At 36.4% G+C, this 15591-nt stretch overlaps 1 protein-coding gene across 1 annotated transcript; it reads left to right on the top strand.

The window, feature by feature from the left end:
• Positions 1-10368: 10368 nt before the first annotated feature.
• On the top strand, positions 10369-14480 carry LOC136229885 (triacylglycerol lipase OBL1-like). The gene is made up of 5 exons (XM_066018757.1): positions 10369-10684; positions 10792-10985; positions 12710-12743; positions 12827-13440; positions 14163-14480. Exons 1-5 carry the CDS (start codon positions 10369-10371, stop codon positions 14478-14480), a joined length of 1476 nt encoding a protein of 491 aa, XP_065874829.1.
• The last annotated feature ends 1111 nt before the right edge of the window (positions 14481-15591 follow it).

Here is a 15591-nt window from a genome sequence, read left to right as displayed (position 1 = left end):
ATTTAAAAAATTAGATTAAATAGGATTTTAATTAATTAAAAATTTATATTAAATCTGAATATATGAAATCATTTAAAAAAATTAACAATTTATATTAAATCTGAATATATGAAATCATTTAAAAAAATAGATTAAATAGGATTTTAATTAATTAAAAATTTATATTAAATCTGAATATATGAAATTCGTGATATTGTTGTATAATTAACATTTACATTTTATATTTAGTATTAGAATTTGTATAGTTGCATAGTTATATTAATTGCATAGTTATATTAATGCATTAATTCATATACATCAAATTCGAGTATATTTATGGCTATTACCAATTATATACTCATTTGATTAATTAAATAATAATTGTATATTTAATCATATAACAATTCATGGTAGATGAAGAGATATTGCATTAATTAATTGTATTTAATAAGTATTATTATTACATCAACTGTTACAATTTATTGTACTATATAATGTAAGGAGTTTGTGATTTTTTTCTTCACAGATTTACATCCCCACAAACTTAAATCTTCAAGTACGGCTATGTTGAATTTTGTTAAAGTTATATGATTTTTTTATTAATTGTTTCTTAATCAATATATTTTCATGCAGTATGGCAATGTTGCAAATTAAGGCTATGGGATATCCTTTACTTTTTTCATTAGGAGAAGACGGGTTTCGACTTGGAATTTCACACAGAGATGCAAATAATAGAACAAACTCAAAAAGAAAACAAGTTACAATGCATGAATATTATGCATACAGACTTCAACAACGTTCAAATGAAGCAACAACAGTGATTTCGGGTGGAAAATTATTCCACCAATATATTGTTGACTCATATACCATGGTTGAAGAAGGAAGATTGAAGTGGATTAGGAACAATCAAGGTCAATTAAGAAGTGAGATGTACAAAGGATTGATGGATGCAATTGAACGGGGAGACACAAATGCAAAAGATATTGGTTCACGAACTATTCTACCGTCATCTCATACAGGTAATATTATTAACAAAATTAACAAAATAAATACATCAAAATACATCTGCTTTATTTATTTTATACATTTACAATAATTACATTGGCTTATATTTAAAAATACTTAATAGGGAGTCCCCGATACAGAGCACAATGTTATCAAGATGCTTTAGCAATATGTCGATGGGGAGGGTATCCAGATTTATTCCTCACTTTTACTTGCAATCCTAAATGGTGCGAAATCGGATACATGATAGAGAGTATCAAATGCCAACCCAACAATGACAGGCTAGATATAATTGCCAGATTATTTCACATCAAACTACAACAATTGATGCAAGACATTAAAAAGAAAGAGATATTTGGCAAAACTATAGCAAGTAAGTAAATCAAAATACATAACCCATTAGTGTCATAAAATAATTAGTCTTTAAAATTACAAAATCATATGACTGGCTTAATATAGTAACATTCAATATACTAAAATGTTATAAATAATATACTAATCATATAAAAATTACTTTATGCAGTACTTTACACAATCGAGTTCCAAAAGAGAGGACTCCCCCATGCACATATTTTGGTGTTCCTCCATCCGGATGACAAAATTTTAAGCCCAACTCAGATTGATAATATCATATCAGCGGAAATTCCAAATTCAAAACAAGATCCAATTGGATACGAAGCAGTCCAAAATTATATGATTCATGGACCGTGCGGTGAAATAAACAAAAATTCCCCTTGCATGAAGAAAAACAAGTGCACAAAGAATTTTCCAAAAAAGTATTATTCCCAAACAACCGTTGATGAAGAAGGTTTCCCAATTTATAAAAGAAATAACACAGGGAATACAGTTACCATAAAAGGAGTCCAGCTTGATAATCGCTTTGTGGTACCATATAACAGAGATTTGTTGGTAAAGTATCAAGCACATTTAAATGTCGAATGGTGCAATCGGACAAGATCTATCAAATATCTTTTCAAGTACATTAACAAAGGACCCGATAGAGCCTCAGTGATTCTTCAATCAACTTCTACAACAAATGGAACAAATGATCAAGGAAACAATGCCAAAATTGATGAAATAAAAGCATACTTGTACTGTAGGTATGTGTCCGCGAGTGAAGGATGTTGGCGGCTATATCAATTTGAAATACAATATAGAGAACCATCTATTGAAAGGCTTTCTTTCCACCTCCCTAATGAGCAAAATATCATTTTCCAAGGTTCAACAAATTTAGAAAATCTAATAGAGAGACCAGGAATCGAGAGCACAATGCTTACAGAATGGATGAGAACAAACATGTTCAATAATGATGCAACAAATCTAACATATGTGGAATTCCCAACAAAATGGGTCTGGAATTATAATAGCAAGCAGTGAACGCGTAGAAAGTCAGGGAGAACAATCGGTCGTATCTATTATGCACACCCATCAAGTGGAGAAAGATATTATTTAAGAATGCTCCTAAACACGGTCAAAGGTTGCAAGAGTTTTGAGGATATACGTACAGTAAATGGTATTGTACATCGAACTTTTAAAGCAACTTGCTATGCATTGGGGTATCTCGATGATGATAAGGAATGGGATGATTGCTTAAAAGAAGCGTCGATATGGGCCACTGGGAACCAATTACGACATTTGTTTGCATAAATACTTTTAGAAGATGTTTTGTACACACAAAGAAACATGATGCAATTCCAAAATTTACAACTTACACCTACACAAATGCATAATTTTGCATTAATGGAAATCGAGCAAATCCTTGGAACAGGGGGGAAAAGTTTAACACAATTTGAAGGTATGAAATTACCAGACGATGCATTCTTTAGAAAAATAGATAATAGGTTAATACTAGAAGAAAAAAATTATGACATACAAGCTACTAAAGTGGGGTGTGAGAATTTAATGTCAGGACTAAATGAAGAACAAAGAAAAATATTTCAAAACGTCACAAGTTCAGTTGAAGAAAGAAAAGGAAAGACTATCTTCGCTCATGGACACGGCGGCACAGGAAAAACATATTTATGGAGAACTTTGTTGAGCAAATTGAGATCGGAAGGTAAAATATCACTGGCAATCGTAAGTTCAGGTATATCAGCTCTATTACTACCAGGTGGCCGAACAGCACATTCAAGATTCCATATTCCGTTAAATATAAATGCAGAATCAACTTGCAGCATAAAACAAGGATCTCAAACAGCAGAGCTACTAAAGCAAACATCATTAATTATATGGGATGAAGCACCCATGGCAGATAAAAAGTGCTTTGAAGCAGTTGATAGAACACTAAGAGATATACTCTTTCAAAACTTTAAAAACGCAGAAAATAGACCGTTTGGTGGATTAACAACTATACTTGGAGGGGATTTCAAACAAATATTACCAGTTGTCACAAAAGGAAGTCGAGAAGACATTGTTCAATCATGTATTAAACGATCTTATCTCTGGGATCATATGGAGGTCCATAATTTGAAAAGAAACATGAGGCTATCAACAACAACAAAGAATCAGGCATATGAAAAAGAAATTATAAATTTTTCAAATTGGATGTTAAGCATCGGGAATGGAGACAATGTTACAAATACAGATAATTGGGTGTCAATACCAAAAGACTTGATAATTCATTCAGAAGGAGACCCATTGAGGACAATTGTTGAAGCTACTTATCCAAATATTTCTACTATGTACAACAATCCAACTTACTTAAAACAAAGAGCCATTTTAGCACCAACAAATGAGATTGTATACAAAGTAAATAATTACATTCTCGATGGAATTGAAGGACAAGAAATTGAATTTTACAGTTCAGACACTTTGTGCCATTCATCAAAAAACAACAGTGCAGAGGAAACTTTGTACCCTACAGAGTTCTTGAATAGCCTTACTTTCCCAGGCATACCAGACCATAAATTAAGACTAAAAGTAGGAATTCCGGTAATGCTTTTACGAAATTTAAACCAACATTCTGGCCTATGCAATGGGACAAGGTTAATCATAACACAGTTAGGAAAATGGTTTGTAGAAGCACAAATCATATCTGGCAGCAATATTGGCCATAAAGTCTTTATTCCAAGAATCATTATGACACCAGCACAATCTAAATGGCCATTTGTTTTGAAACGTCGTCAATATCCTTTGGCTGTGTGTTACGGCATGACAATAAACAAAAGCCAAGGACAATCTCTTGAAAATGTTGGTCTATTTTTACCACAACAAGTTTTCAGTCATGGACAACTATACGTCGCCGTATCAAGAGTGACAACAAAGGCTGGACTCAAAATATTGATCACAGATGAAGAAAGCACCGGAAAAAATTATGCTGCAAATATAGTATACAAGGAAGTTCTTCAAGGACTTTACTAAATTAGAAATTATACAAACACTAAGTTATATTTTTTATTCTTTCAAAAAAAAGTTGTATTTTTTATTTTTATTATTATAATTTTAAGTTCTTTTCTCATTTTTTAAGCATGGATTCTATATTATTATTATTATTATTACCAATACTAAATATAATAGTGCAACAAAAGAGACATTCATAAGGTGAGATTTGGACGCCTTTTTCACAAGTTGTAAAAATAGTAACAAAAAAAATATATCTAATATAATTTATATTTAATAGATGTAATAAAATACCATCCAAAACATCCCAACATGTATATTTTAAAAAAATATCATTATCATTATATGTAAATGATATAAAATTAAAAAATTAAATACTCTTAAATAATTGTACAAAAAATTTAGATACCCGCGCAATGCGCGGGCACAATACTAGTAAAGTTTTAATAAGCAAGAATACTAATTAATTGTATTATAATAAATAAGAAAATAGAACTAAATAAAAAGATAACATATAAAATTAATAGGAAAAGAATATAATATAGTTAATTTAATTGTGACGTTTAGCTTAAAATGGATATATTTTGTAAACGTTAAGCTTAAATTCATATTATTTTGTAAACGTTAAGCCTATATTGGTGCTATTTTGTATGTGAGACCTAAATTGATACTATATTGTAAACGTTAAGCCTAAACTGATATTAAATTGTAAATGTTAAGCCTATATTGGTACTATTTTGAACGTTGAGCCTAAATTGGTACTCACCCCAAAAACCTTAGACCTATTTTGATACCTTATCCCTAAAAACTCTATCAACCCGCTCGATTATAATACTAGTGTATATATATTCCTCCATTTTCACTCCTGGGATCTAATTGCACGGGTTTGAGAAAAGAAAGAATTCAATTAGACTTAATTAGAATCTCCAACCTTACACGCCCAAGCTGTAACAGATTGAATAGCTTCGTAATTGTTATTGATCAGTAAACTGATATATATACATCGTATAGTTTACATAGGAGTTAATGACTGATCCTATATTCTAGGCTAAACAATAGGGAACTTAGTTAAGTGATATCTTTACAGATAAATACAAAAGAGTAATATACGGAATAACTACTGTATTCTAATACTCCCCCGTAGTCGAAGTGTTCGGAGGCCGAACATTGAGACTAGTGCGAAAATCTTCAAAAAGAGGAGAGGGGAGTCCTTTGGTGAAGATGTCAGCAATCTGATACCTTGAAGGAACATGAAGAACACGGACTTCACCTTTGGCAACCCTTTCTCGCATGAAGTGAATATCCATTTCGACATGTTTTGTTCTGTGATGTTGAACTGGATTACCTGTGAGGTAAACCGTGCTGACATTGTCGCAGTAGACAACAGTGGATTTCTGAATGGGACAGCCGAGCTCAAGTAGAAGATTTCGGATCCAACAGGTTTCGGATACCACATTTGCAACCCCGCGATATTCTGCCTCTGCACTTGAGCGAGATAGCGTCGGTTGTCTTTTAGCTAACCAAGAGATGAGGTTATCACCGAGATAAACACAGTAGCCTAAGGTTGATCGACAAGTGTCTGGACAGCCCGCCCAATCCGCATCTGTGTATGATATTAATTGACCGGGAGATGAGGCAATGAGATGGAGGCCGAGATCAAGGGTACCTTGAACATACCGAAGAATGCGCTTTAGGGCAGCCATGTGTGATGTCTTGGGATCATGCATGAATAAGCAGACTTGTTGAACAGCGTAGGAAATATCAGGTCTGGTGAGGGTGAGATATTGAAGAGCACCGGCTAATTTTCGGTATTCTGTCGGATCATGGTAGGCGGAGCCTGATGAAATACTGAGCTTCTGTTTGGTGTCGACAGGAGTACTGACTGGATTGCAGGATTCAAGACCGGCTTTTGCAATGATTTCGGAGGCGTACTTGCGTTGAGACAGAAATATAGAACCTTGTGAGTAAGTGACAGAAATACCCAAGAAGTAGTTCAGTTGGCCCAAATCTTTCATTGCAAATTCTGATTTCAATTTGGAGAAGATTGAGGTTTGAAGTTTATCAGAAGAGGTAACCAGTACAATGTCATCAACATACAGAAGAATATAAGCCGTGTCTGTGCCGTGGTGATAGACAAAGAGGGAGTGATCGGAGATGCTGTTGACAAAGCCCATAGAAGTAACGTAGGTGGCGAAGCGTTGGTACCAGGCCCGTGGGGCTTGTTTAAGGCCATATAGAGATTTCTTAAGCAGACAGACATGATCAGGATGCTGTGGATCTCGGAACCCCAATGGTTGGTGCATGTAAACAGTCTCACTGAGGTTGCCATGCAAGAAAGCATTTTTGACATCCAATTGGCGAAGGTTCCAATTTTTGGCAAGTGCAATACTAAGGGCAGCTCGAATGGTGGCTGGTTTGACCACAGGGCTAAAAGTTTCACCACAGTCTATTCCTGCCAATTGTCCGGACCCATTGCCGACTAGCCGTGCTTTATATCTTTCAAAAGTTCCATCAGCTTTAGTCTTGTGCCTGAAAATCCACCAACTACGAATAACATTAGCATTTTTTGGACGGGGTACTAATACCCACGTCTTATTTTCAATAAGAGCCTCAAACTCATCAGTCATGGCTTGTGACCAATTTGGGTCATGCAATGCAAGTGCTGGTGTTTTGGGAACAGGAGATATGTGAGGAGATACAGAAGTGGAAAGATTAAGCATGCGACGTGGCTTGTGAATACCGTGCTGTGCACGTGTGGTCATTTTATGAGCAGTGGGCGGAGGAATGTTGGGGATTGAAGGTGCTATAGGCGAAATTGTGTGAGGAGAGCGATCAAGAGGGGGGCTGATGTTTTGCGATGGGGTGGGTGAGGATGGGAGAGTCGTGGAATTGGATTGAGGGGATGAGGGAGATGACACGGGAGAGATCGGAGATAGGGCAGGGGCTGACGACACGGAAGAGGGAGACGACGGGAATGACGCTGCGGATGGACGGGACGCTGGACTGGTGGGAATCGGTGCGACGAGCGGAGGACTGATAGACGGATAAGAGGAATTTGCGATAGGCATTAGGAGCCCATCGGACGAATTCGACAACGGAGGTGGTGGATTACGAGCATTTGAGTGTTTAGAGAATGGAAAATTGGTTTCGTCAAATACGACGTGGCGGGACACGACAATTCTGTTTTTGGATGGGTCAAAACACTTGTAACCCCTATGATTGGAGGGGTACCCGAGGAAGACGCATGGATAAGACCGTGCTTTTAACTTATGACGTGACGGAGAGGGAATGAGCGGGAAGCATAAACACCCAAAAATACGCAAGTGTGAATAAGAGGGGTCCCTTTGATAGAGAACTTGAGTGGGAGAATGGTAACCTAAGACTTTGTGCGGATAGATGTTAAGTAGGTAAGTGGCGATTTCCAGGCCATGGTGCCAGAAATTAAATGGGACAGAGGCATGATTCATGACCGTACGTATAACATTGTTTATAGTCCTAAGTGTGCGTTCCGATTTCCCATTTTGAGGTGAGGTGTATGGACATGAAAAACGAAATTGAATACCATTAAGTTGACAGAACTGACGGAATGAGTTGTTATTAAATTCGCCCCCATTGTCGCACTGAAAGACCTTAATGTCACGTTCAAATTGAGTGCGGACAAAGGAACGAAAATTAAGGAACACAGAGAAAACTTGTGATTTTTGAGCTAATGGAAAAGTCCATAGAAAATTGGTGTAGTTATCAAGGAAAATTACATAGTAACGATGACCGCTAGAGCTTACGACAGGAGATGTCCATATATCACTGTGAATTAAATCAAATGGCATGCAAACAGAATTATACGAGGACTGAAACGGTAATTTTACTTGTTTTCCATTAACACAAGAAGAACAAACAGAAACATTCTTAATCCTATTACAAGAAATCAGATTTTTATTGATCAAATTTTGCAAAATTGATGGTCCAGGATGTCCCAGACGATTGTGCCAAACATCAGAAGACAAAGCAGTAAGTGCAGAATGAGATTGTGGTGAGGTGGAAGAGGTGGACATGACTGGATAGAGGTCTCCCGTACTATTACATCTCATGATAAGAATCCCCGTCTGTAAATCCTTCACAGAGAAACCCAAAGGGTCAAATTCCACAGAAACTTGATTATCGATAGTAAATTGACGGACGGAAATAAGATTTTTAATGAGCTTAGGGGCATGCAAAACATTATTCAAAGTCAAGGGATGGTGTTTGGTAGACAAATTTGCATTACCAGAACCACAAATAGGAACACAATGACCATTACCAACAACAATATTACCATTGAGGCTCGAAGGAAAATAAGAAGTGAGCGTACCTTTGTGAGCCGTCATGTGAGCCGTAGCTCCTGTGTCCATGTGCCATTGATCAGGAGGTGGTGTGATGGCCATAGTGTGCATAGCAGCGGCAATATCAGTTGGAGCATAGGAGTGATTGTCGACAGTGAGATGTGCTTGAGGAGTGGGAGGCCGTGGTCCAAGAATTCCTTGCTGAGATGGATGTCCGGAGGGCGATTGAGATGCCCAAGAAGATGTAGGATACGGACATGGCGGAGAGGCCCAGGGTTGCTGGGGCGGCCAAGGAGTGTAAGGATTCCAAGAGGGACTGGACGGGTAGCGGTACCCTGTGCCGGAGTGGCGCGAGGGGTACGTGTCTGCCGCGGCCAGATCGTCTGTGGTGTCTGCCGCGATAGGAATGGGTGGGGCGGTAGTGCGGCGGCCTTGTAGGCGGAGAGGACGGCGGCTGATACTGGGGGCCGGACGTCACAGCTATGAGAGCGACCGTGTCCGCTGCTGGGGCAGATTTCCGGGCTCGGGCTGTCTCTTCAAGAATAAGCATAGAGCGAGCCTTTGAGAAGGCCGGAAGAGGATCTCCGTGGCGGATTTGTGTGCCGACAGTATCATAGGCATCAGTTAACCCAGAAATAAGTTTTAAAACCATCTGATCATTGGTGACAGGACAGTCGACATTGGACAGTTGATCAGAAAGAGACTTGAGATGCTGACAGTAGGATGAGATGTCTGAGAAATCATCCAATTTAATTTTGGAGAATTCCTGTTGAAGAAACAGAGCACGAGAGTGCTTGTTGTCAGAGAATATTTCTTGTAAGCGAGTCCAGGCTTTGGCTGCGGTGGTGTCTGGTACAATTATGGTGTGAAGGAGATCAAGGGAAATTGTACTATATATCCACTGTAGTACAACGGCATCGATGCGAGACCATAGTGCAGGGTTTGTATTGATCATGGATTCAGCGGAAGTGGAGGGAATTATGTGATCAAGAACTTCAAAGGTCGTGGCGTGAAGCTTAAACAGGGCAGCCCAGGTGGGATAGAGTCCTTTTTCATTGTCGAGTGTGATTTTGATAAAGGTTGAGATATTTGAAACGGTAAGGGAGGGATGAGTAGGATTCTGTTTGTCCGGGTTTGTGTTGTTGGTGCGGGATTTTTCGGACTGGGGTGTTTCAGCGTTAGAGCTGGCTGAGGTGTTTGTCATGGTTGCGGTTGTGAAGAGTAGTGGAAGAAGAAGCAGCGGCGGTCGGAAGGATAGAGAGATTCGGCGGCGGCGGCCGAACTAGGGCTAGGGTTGCGGTTTTTGGAGGATAAAGGTGGAAGAAGGTAGGTTAGGGATTGGTCTCTGATACCATGTAACAGATTGAATAGCTTCGTAATTGTTATTGATCAGTAAACTGATATATATACATCGTATAGTTTACATAGGAGTTAATGACTGATCCTATATTCTAGGCTAAACAATAGGGAACTTAGTTAAATGATATCTTTACAGATAAATACAAAAGAGTAATATACGGAATAACTACTGTATTCTAATACAAGCAACTGTTCCCTTTGTTGCATTTCCAAAATAATAAAAAAACATGAAGCAAAACCTTTATTCTGTTTCCTTTTTTCTAAATCCCCAACCAAAATGTCTTTAAAAAAATTAATCTGACTCATCGCAATAGTATAAATTGTATCACTGGATTCTAATTTTTCTGGACATCCCAATTGCAAGTTAATGGCTTCTGAATCTGATCATCATCACAGATTTTCAGAAAATTATATGGTTTTAAGACCAAAGGATGTTAGTCTTTACGAACTAATTTGTGTCCTGTGGAACAATGAAATTGAGAAGAAAGCATTCGTGGATTATCCACAAGGGAAGGAAGAAAATCTTCAACAAAGACGACGAATTTTTTTCTCACTTTTGTCACAAAAGATTTTCCAATCTGTCGCCAAACCACTCTCATGCTTCGGTTCAGCTTTTGAGATGTGGCTTAACCTTATATCATCTAATCCTAACATTTTCAACCTCTTCTTCAATGCTTTAAGAGGTCAGTCTCCTCATTATTCTTGTCATAATCATGTTATATAATTTATATGAGACGTGTTGTTTCTGTAAATCGTGTTTGTCGTGTCAAAAATTTAGATATGTGTGCAGGAAAGGTGGTGATGCCTGTGAAAGAATCAGAAAGGTTCATGTCAACATTGGGACATATAGACAAGAGAGTGCATTTGGACAAAAATATCAGACCTGGTGACTACAGATATTATGCTTCACTCTCTGCAATGGCTTCTAAATTAGCATTTGAGAATCGAGCTTTTGTCCAAAATGTCCTCCAAAAGTACTGGAAGGTTATTATTTCTCAATAAGTTTTATCATGAACGGCAGTGGCGGATCCAGGAATTCGTTCCTGGGGGGCTAATTTAGGCTTATGGTTGACGGTAAATCCAGCCCGTAAAGGCTGGCAAATTTTTTTCAGCTCCTAGTACCTTAAAAGTTTGTTTTTTTTTGTACCATTTTAGCCTCAAAACATACATTTTAAACCAATTCAATTACTCTAAAATATTGAAACAATACTAGCTAAATTAAATCTCCAAACCAAAATTTCGTACATTAAAACCCCTAAATTAAAATCTCAAGCAAAAAAAACTCTTAAATTAAAATCCCCTGTATTTTAACACATCAAACAAAATTTTTAAATTAATTTAAACTACAATAAATCTTATGATAAGAAGAGAGAATGAGAAGAAGAAAACAAAAGGGGAAGGAAAACAAAATGATAGAAAAAAAGGATTACAAAAGTAATTGTGATAAAAAGAAAAAGAGAAGAGTATTTTACTTTTTTTTAATTTAGGCCCTTACCAAAACGACGTCGTTTTGGTTAAGGGCCTAAATAATAATAAAAAAAGTGCCCAGCCCATGGGCTGGGCACATAGGCCATCTCCTTCTCTCGAGGAGATTAGGTTTCCTTCTCGAGAGAAGGAATACACAGCAGCAGCCATGGCTGCTGCTGTCTGCAACTTTTTTTAAGGGGGCTAATTTTTTTAGGTCTATATATTTCTAGGGGCAGTGCCGGCACCGTAGGGGCTGGCGCCCCCACGGGCGTCGGGCTAGATCCGCCACTGATGAACGGAGATCAGTACTGGTCCCTCCACTCAATAATGCCACATCAGCAGTTGACGTGTCATTATCTGAGTGAACATGACCAGTACTGATCCCGACCTATTATAGAAATTCGCATTACTTATCAGGTTTTAGATATTATAACATGAATTAATTCATCTTAATTTTTCTTTGGATATACAAGTCAAAGTTCGGTCCTAATTTTGGTTTGTTTGCAAAATAGTTCTATCGGAAGCAGATAATTATTCATATCCTTCACCTTCCCTGAATAGCCGGGACATTGAGAAATATCCAGAAAGGCATTTAGAGAATTGGTCTGATTCTATATCTGTTACTAATGGAATCGAAATGATCTCCGGATTGATCAATTTGTGATATTCCAAATCCTCGTTACTAATGGAATCGAAATGATGTCTGGATTGATCAGAAGATCCCTTTCAATTGGCTAGACCAAATTTTAAATTTAGCACTTGCAATTAGCAAAATGTCGCCTTGAAGGCTAAATTTCTTTTCTTAAAATAAAACTATATACTATCTCCTTAATTAATTAAAATAACACAAAATTGGGAGAAATTTTATTTATATGCTTGGTTCATCGTGTGACCGAGAGGTCATGGGTTCGAATCTTAGGAGCGGCCTCTTGCTAAAAAATTGGCAGAGGAAGGCTTACCCCTAATACACCCCCTCCCACGGCCCTCGCTTAGCGGGGACGTGTAGTACACCGGGCCGCCCTTTTGGTTGCACTTTAACCAACAAAATATTTACACGGTGCACTAAATTATTGGCATAGCGCACGGATGAGGCAGTATACAGTCATATAAGAAATTTTGATTGGGGGCTACTTGTCCAAGCCTAATAAATTTGGGGATGAATTTGTATACTTTTATCAATTTTTATTTTCTGAATTTATTAACCAACTTTTGTATTTGTTCTAAATCTCAATTTGGTGCAGATGGAATTAATTGAGCACAATCACTTTTGGAATGGTATGATAATTATATTCACTATATAATTTCCATACATTTATAATATAGATTTCTTAATTTCTCTACATGCATACATGCTGCAGATTTCCAAAGAAAACACACAACAGAAGCCATAATGTTTCATGATAAAAATGCCGAGACAGACATAGTAGTGGTGGCATTTAGAGGCACCGAACCATTTGATGCAGATGCATGGTGTACTGATTTTGACATCTCCTGGTACGAGCTCAACGGAATCGGAAAAGTTCACGGTGGATTCATGAAAGCATTAGGTTTATTAATGTACAAAGGGTGGCCGAAGAACGTTGAACAAGAGGACGGCAGCCGTCCAATTGCTTATTACACGATAAGGGAGAAACTGAAAGAAATTATGCTGAAAAATGATAGAACAGAGTTCATATTGAGTGGACATAGTATGGGAGGTGCACTTGCAATTTTATTTGTAGGGGTTTTAGCAATGCATGAAGAATCTGATTTATTAAAGAGATTAGAAGGTGTTTATACATTTGGACAGCCTAGAGTTGGAGATTATGAGTTCAAAACATTTATGAAAACACAGTTGGTTACTTATGGTTTCAAGTATTTGAGGTTTGTTTATTGCAATGATGTTGTTCCTAGATGTCCAACTGATGGTTCCAATTTCTTGTTCAAGCATTTTGGGACTTGCATCTATTATGACAGCTGCTACAATGGCAAGGTAACTCATTCTATCACACCTAAATCCCATAGGACTTAAAGCGTCACATCATGTGTTGAAATTCCATTAATTTAGAACAGAGTTGTCTAGATTTTAAATTATAAGAATAATTTTTATGTATTCACTCTGACATGCCACTGTAAGCAAATATTCTTTACACTTGAAGCATGTACAGTATAAAAGTATTCATACATTGAAATTCAATAATAAACATTATTGTTAAGATTTGAACCAACGACCACTTAATCTAAGAGGTTATAATATCATGTCATCTAAAAACTTCAGCTGATAGATAATGCTAAAAAGAATTCTTATATATTGTCTTTGGCACACTCCAACTTAAAGTATGTACAATTCAAACTCATACTACTATGTGCTGAAATTTCAGTTGAGTCGCTAAACCCTGGTGTGGTCCCTTTTGACGATGTTCTTCGAATGATCGGAAAAACCACCATTGGCACTTGTAAGGACAGTTAAAACTTCCCCAACAAGTTAAAAAACTGCCTCTCTAGGCCAGTTTTGCTTTAGTGTCTTATCCACCTGGCTTAAAAGTTTGTAAATGCACAAGCTTATTTTAATTAACATGGTATTAAAATCATATTAAATCTCTTAAGTAACATGTAAATTAAAAAATACATTTAACCTAAAATTGAAAGTATTAACTTATTAATCAGTTATAATTGACAGCTTCTAAATTGAAATGTTTGTTTCAATTGAGGCAGATGGTAAGAGAAGAACCATACAAGAATTATTTATCAGCATTTGCACCAATTAGTAGGTTTGTAAATGCAGTGTGGGAGCTGTTAAGGAGCTTTTTGATTCCATACATGAAAGGACCTGAGTATGTTGAAGGTGTGTTTCTTAAACTCATAAGATTGTATGGGCTCATATTCCCCGGTATGGCAGCTCATAATCCTCAAGATTATGTTAACATTACTCGTTTAGGATCTGAATCTTTGTATCTCCAACTGCAACACCAACACTTTAGAAGTACCTCTGATTTTGAGTCAATTAAAAAGGATGAATATCCCTACTTTTAAAATTTATCTTCCTTTATGTAATTTGTCGGTATGTTTTGAGATTATGTTGTAAATTTTAATTTTAGTTCAAAAATTATGTTTATTGGTTGATTCTTCACTAGCTGTTGACTCGTTTTGATAGATAACACCTTCACAACTCCTGCCAATAACTCTTTTAAAAAATGAAATCTATGGAATGATGGATTATGAGCAAGAAAGACAACTGATTTGTTATCACAGAATAAATGAACCCCATTGGTTCAATTGATTTACGACATATATAATATATCCGGTCTGGTCGTTGTTAAGTAAATTAATCATCCTATTGATATCTTATATGCAATTTTATCTTCAAGCAAAGTTCCATGCTCTTTAGATAACCATAGTGAACTATCCATAGGAATAGTTGATGGCTTTCTAGCCGGGCATACTTACGTTGATTCAAGAATATCCCTTGTTTACTTTTTGCAACTTCAAGTCCTAGAGAGAATTTAAAGGTTTCTAAATCCTTTATCTTAAATTTATTATCCAAATAAGTCTTTACTAAGCAATTTCTTCTAAATCATTAGCAGTTAAGGTAATGTCATCAATATATACCAATAAACAAGTTAACTTAGCATTTGACTGCTTGATAAAATAGGAATGATCAAAAGATGATTCACATGAGGACTACATAAGCTTAGCATTCCACTGGCAGGTATAGCTTGCTTGAGACCATCTATTTTGAAACCTTAAGAAAGAACTATGCATACCTATTTTGGTAAGTTCCCATGTACAATAGCGTTGTTGGAAAAATCCCCAATTAATAATAGATCATAAACATATAATTACATATGAAAAAAATTAAAAATTAAAAAAATATATGTATTATATGGGTTAGATAAAAGAATTTCAAAAAATTTCACTAAATTTATAAATATTAATTTTCAATTCTATTATTAAATCACAGAAAATATGAAATAATTTTTTTTTATCTTAAAAATATATATTTTTTTAAAACAAACTACTGATATGCAATTGGTACAGAATAAATAACAAAATATTTGAAATTGATCAACTTCCAATGTTATGGGTAAAATTGCTCTTGATAAAATTGAACCATTTTAGACGTTAGGGGTAAAATTGCTCCTAG

The sequence above is a fragment of the Euphorbia lathyris genome, chromosome 5, assembly GCF_963576675.1.
Source record: "Euphorbia lathyris chromosome 5, ddEupLath1.1, whole genome shotgun sequence".
Lineage (NCBI taxonomy): Eukaryota > Viridiplantae > Streptophyta > Magnoliopsida > Malpighiales > Euphorbiaceae > Euphorbia > Euphorbia lathyris.
The sequence above is the reverse complement of the archived record's forward strand: the minus strand, read 5'-3'. Positions and strand labels throughout refer to the sequence as shown.

What these genes read in the sequence shown, in the direction of transcription:
- LOC136229885 (XM_066018757.1), top strand. Translation starts at nt 10,369, where the DNA reads ATGGCTTCTGAATCTGATCATCATCACAGATTTTCAGAAAATTATATG. An exon ending in CTTCTTCAATGCTTTAAGAG is followed by an intron (nt 10,685 to 10,791) that starts GTCAGTCTCCTC and finishes ATATGTGTGCAG; the next exon opens with GAAAGGTGGTGATGCCTGTG. An exon ending in TCCTCCAAAAGTACTGGAAG is followed by an intron (nt 10,986 to 12,709) that starts GTTATTATTTCT and finishes AATTTGGTGCAG; the next exon opens with ATGGAATTAATTGAGCACAA.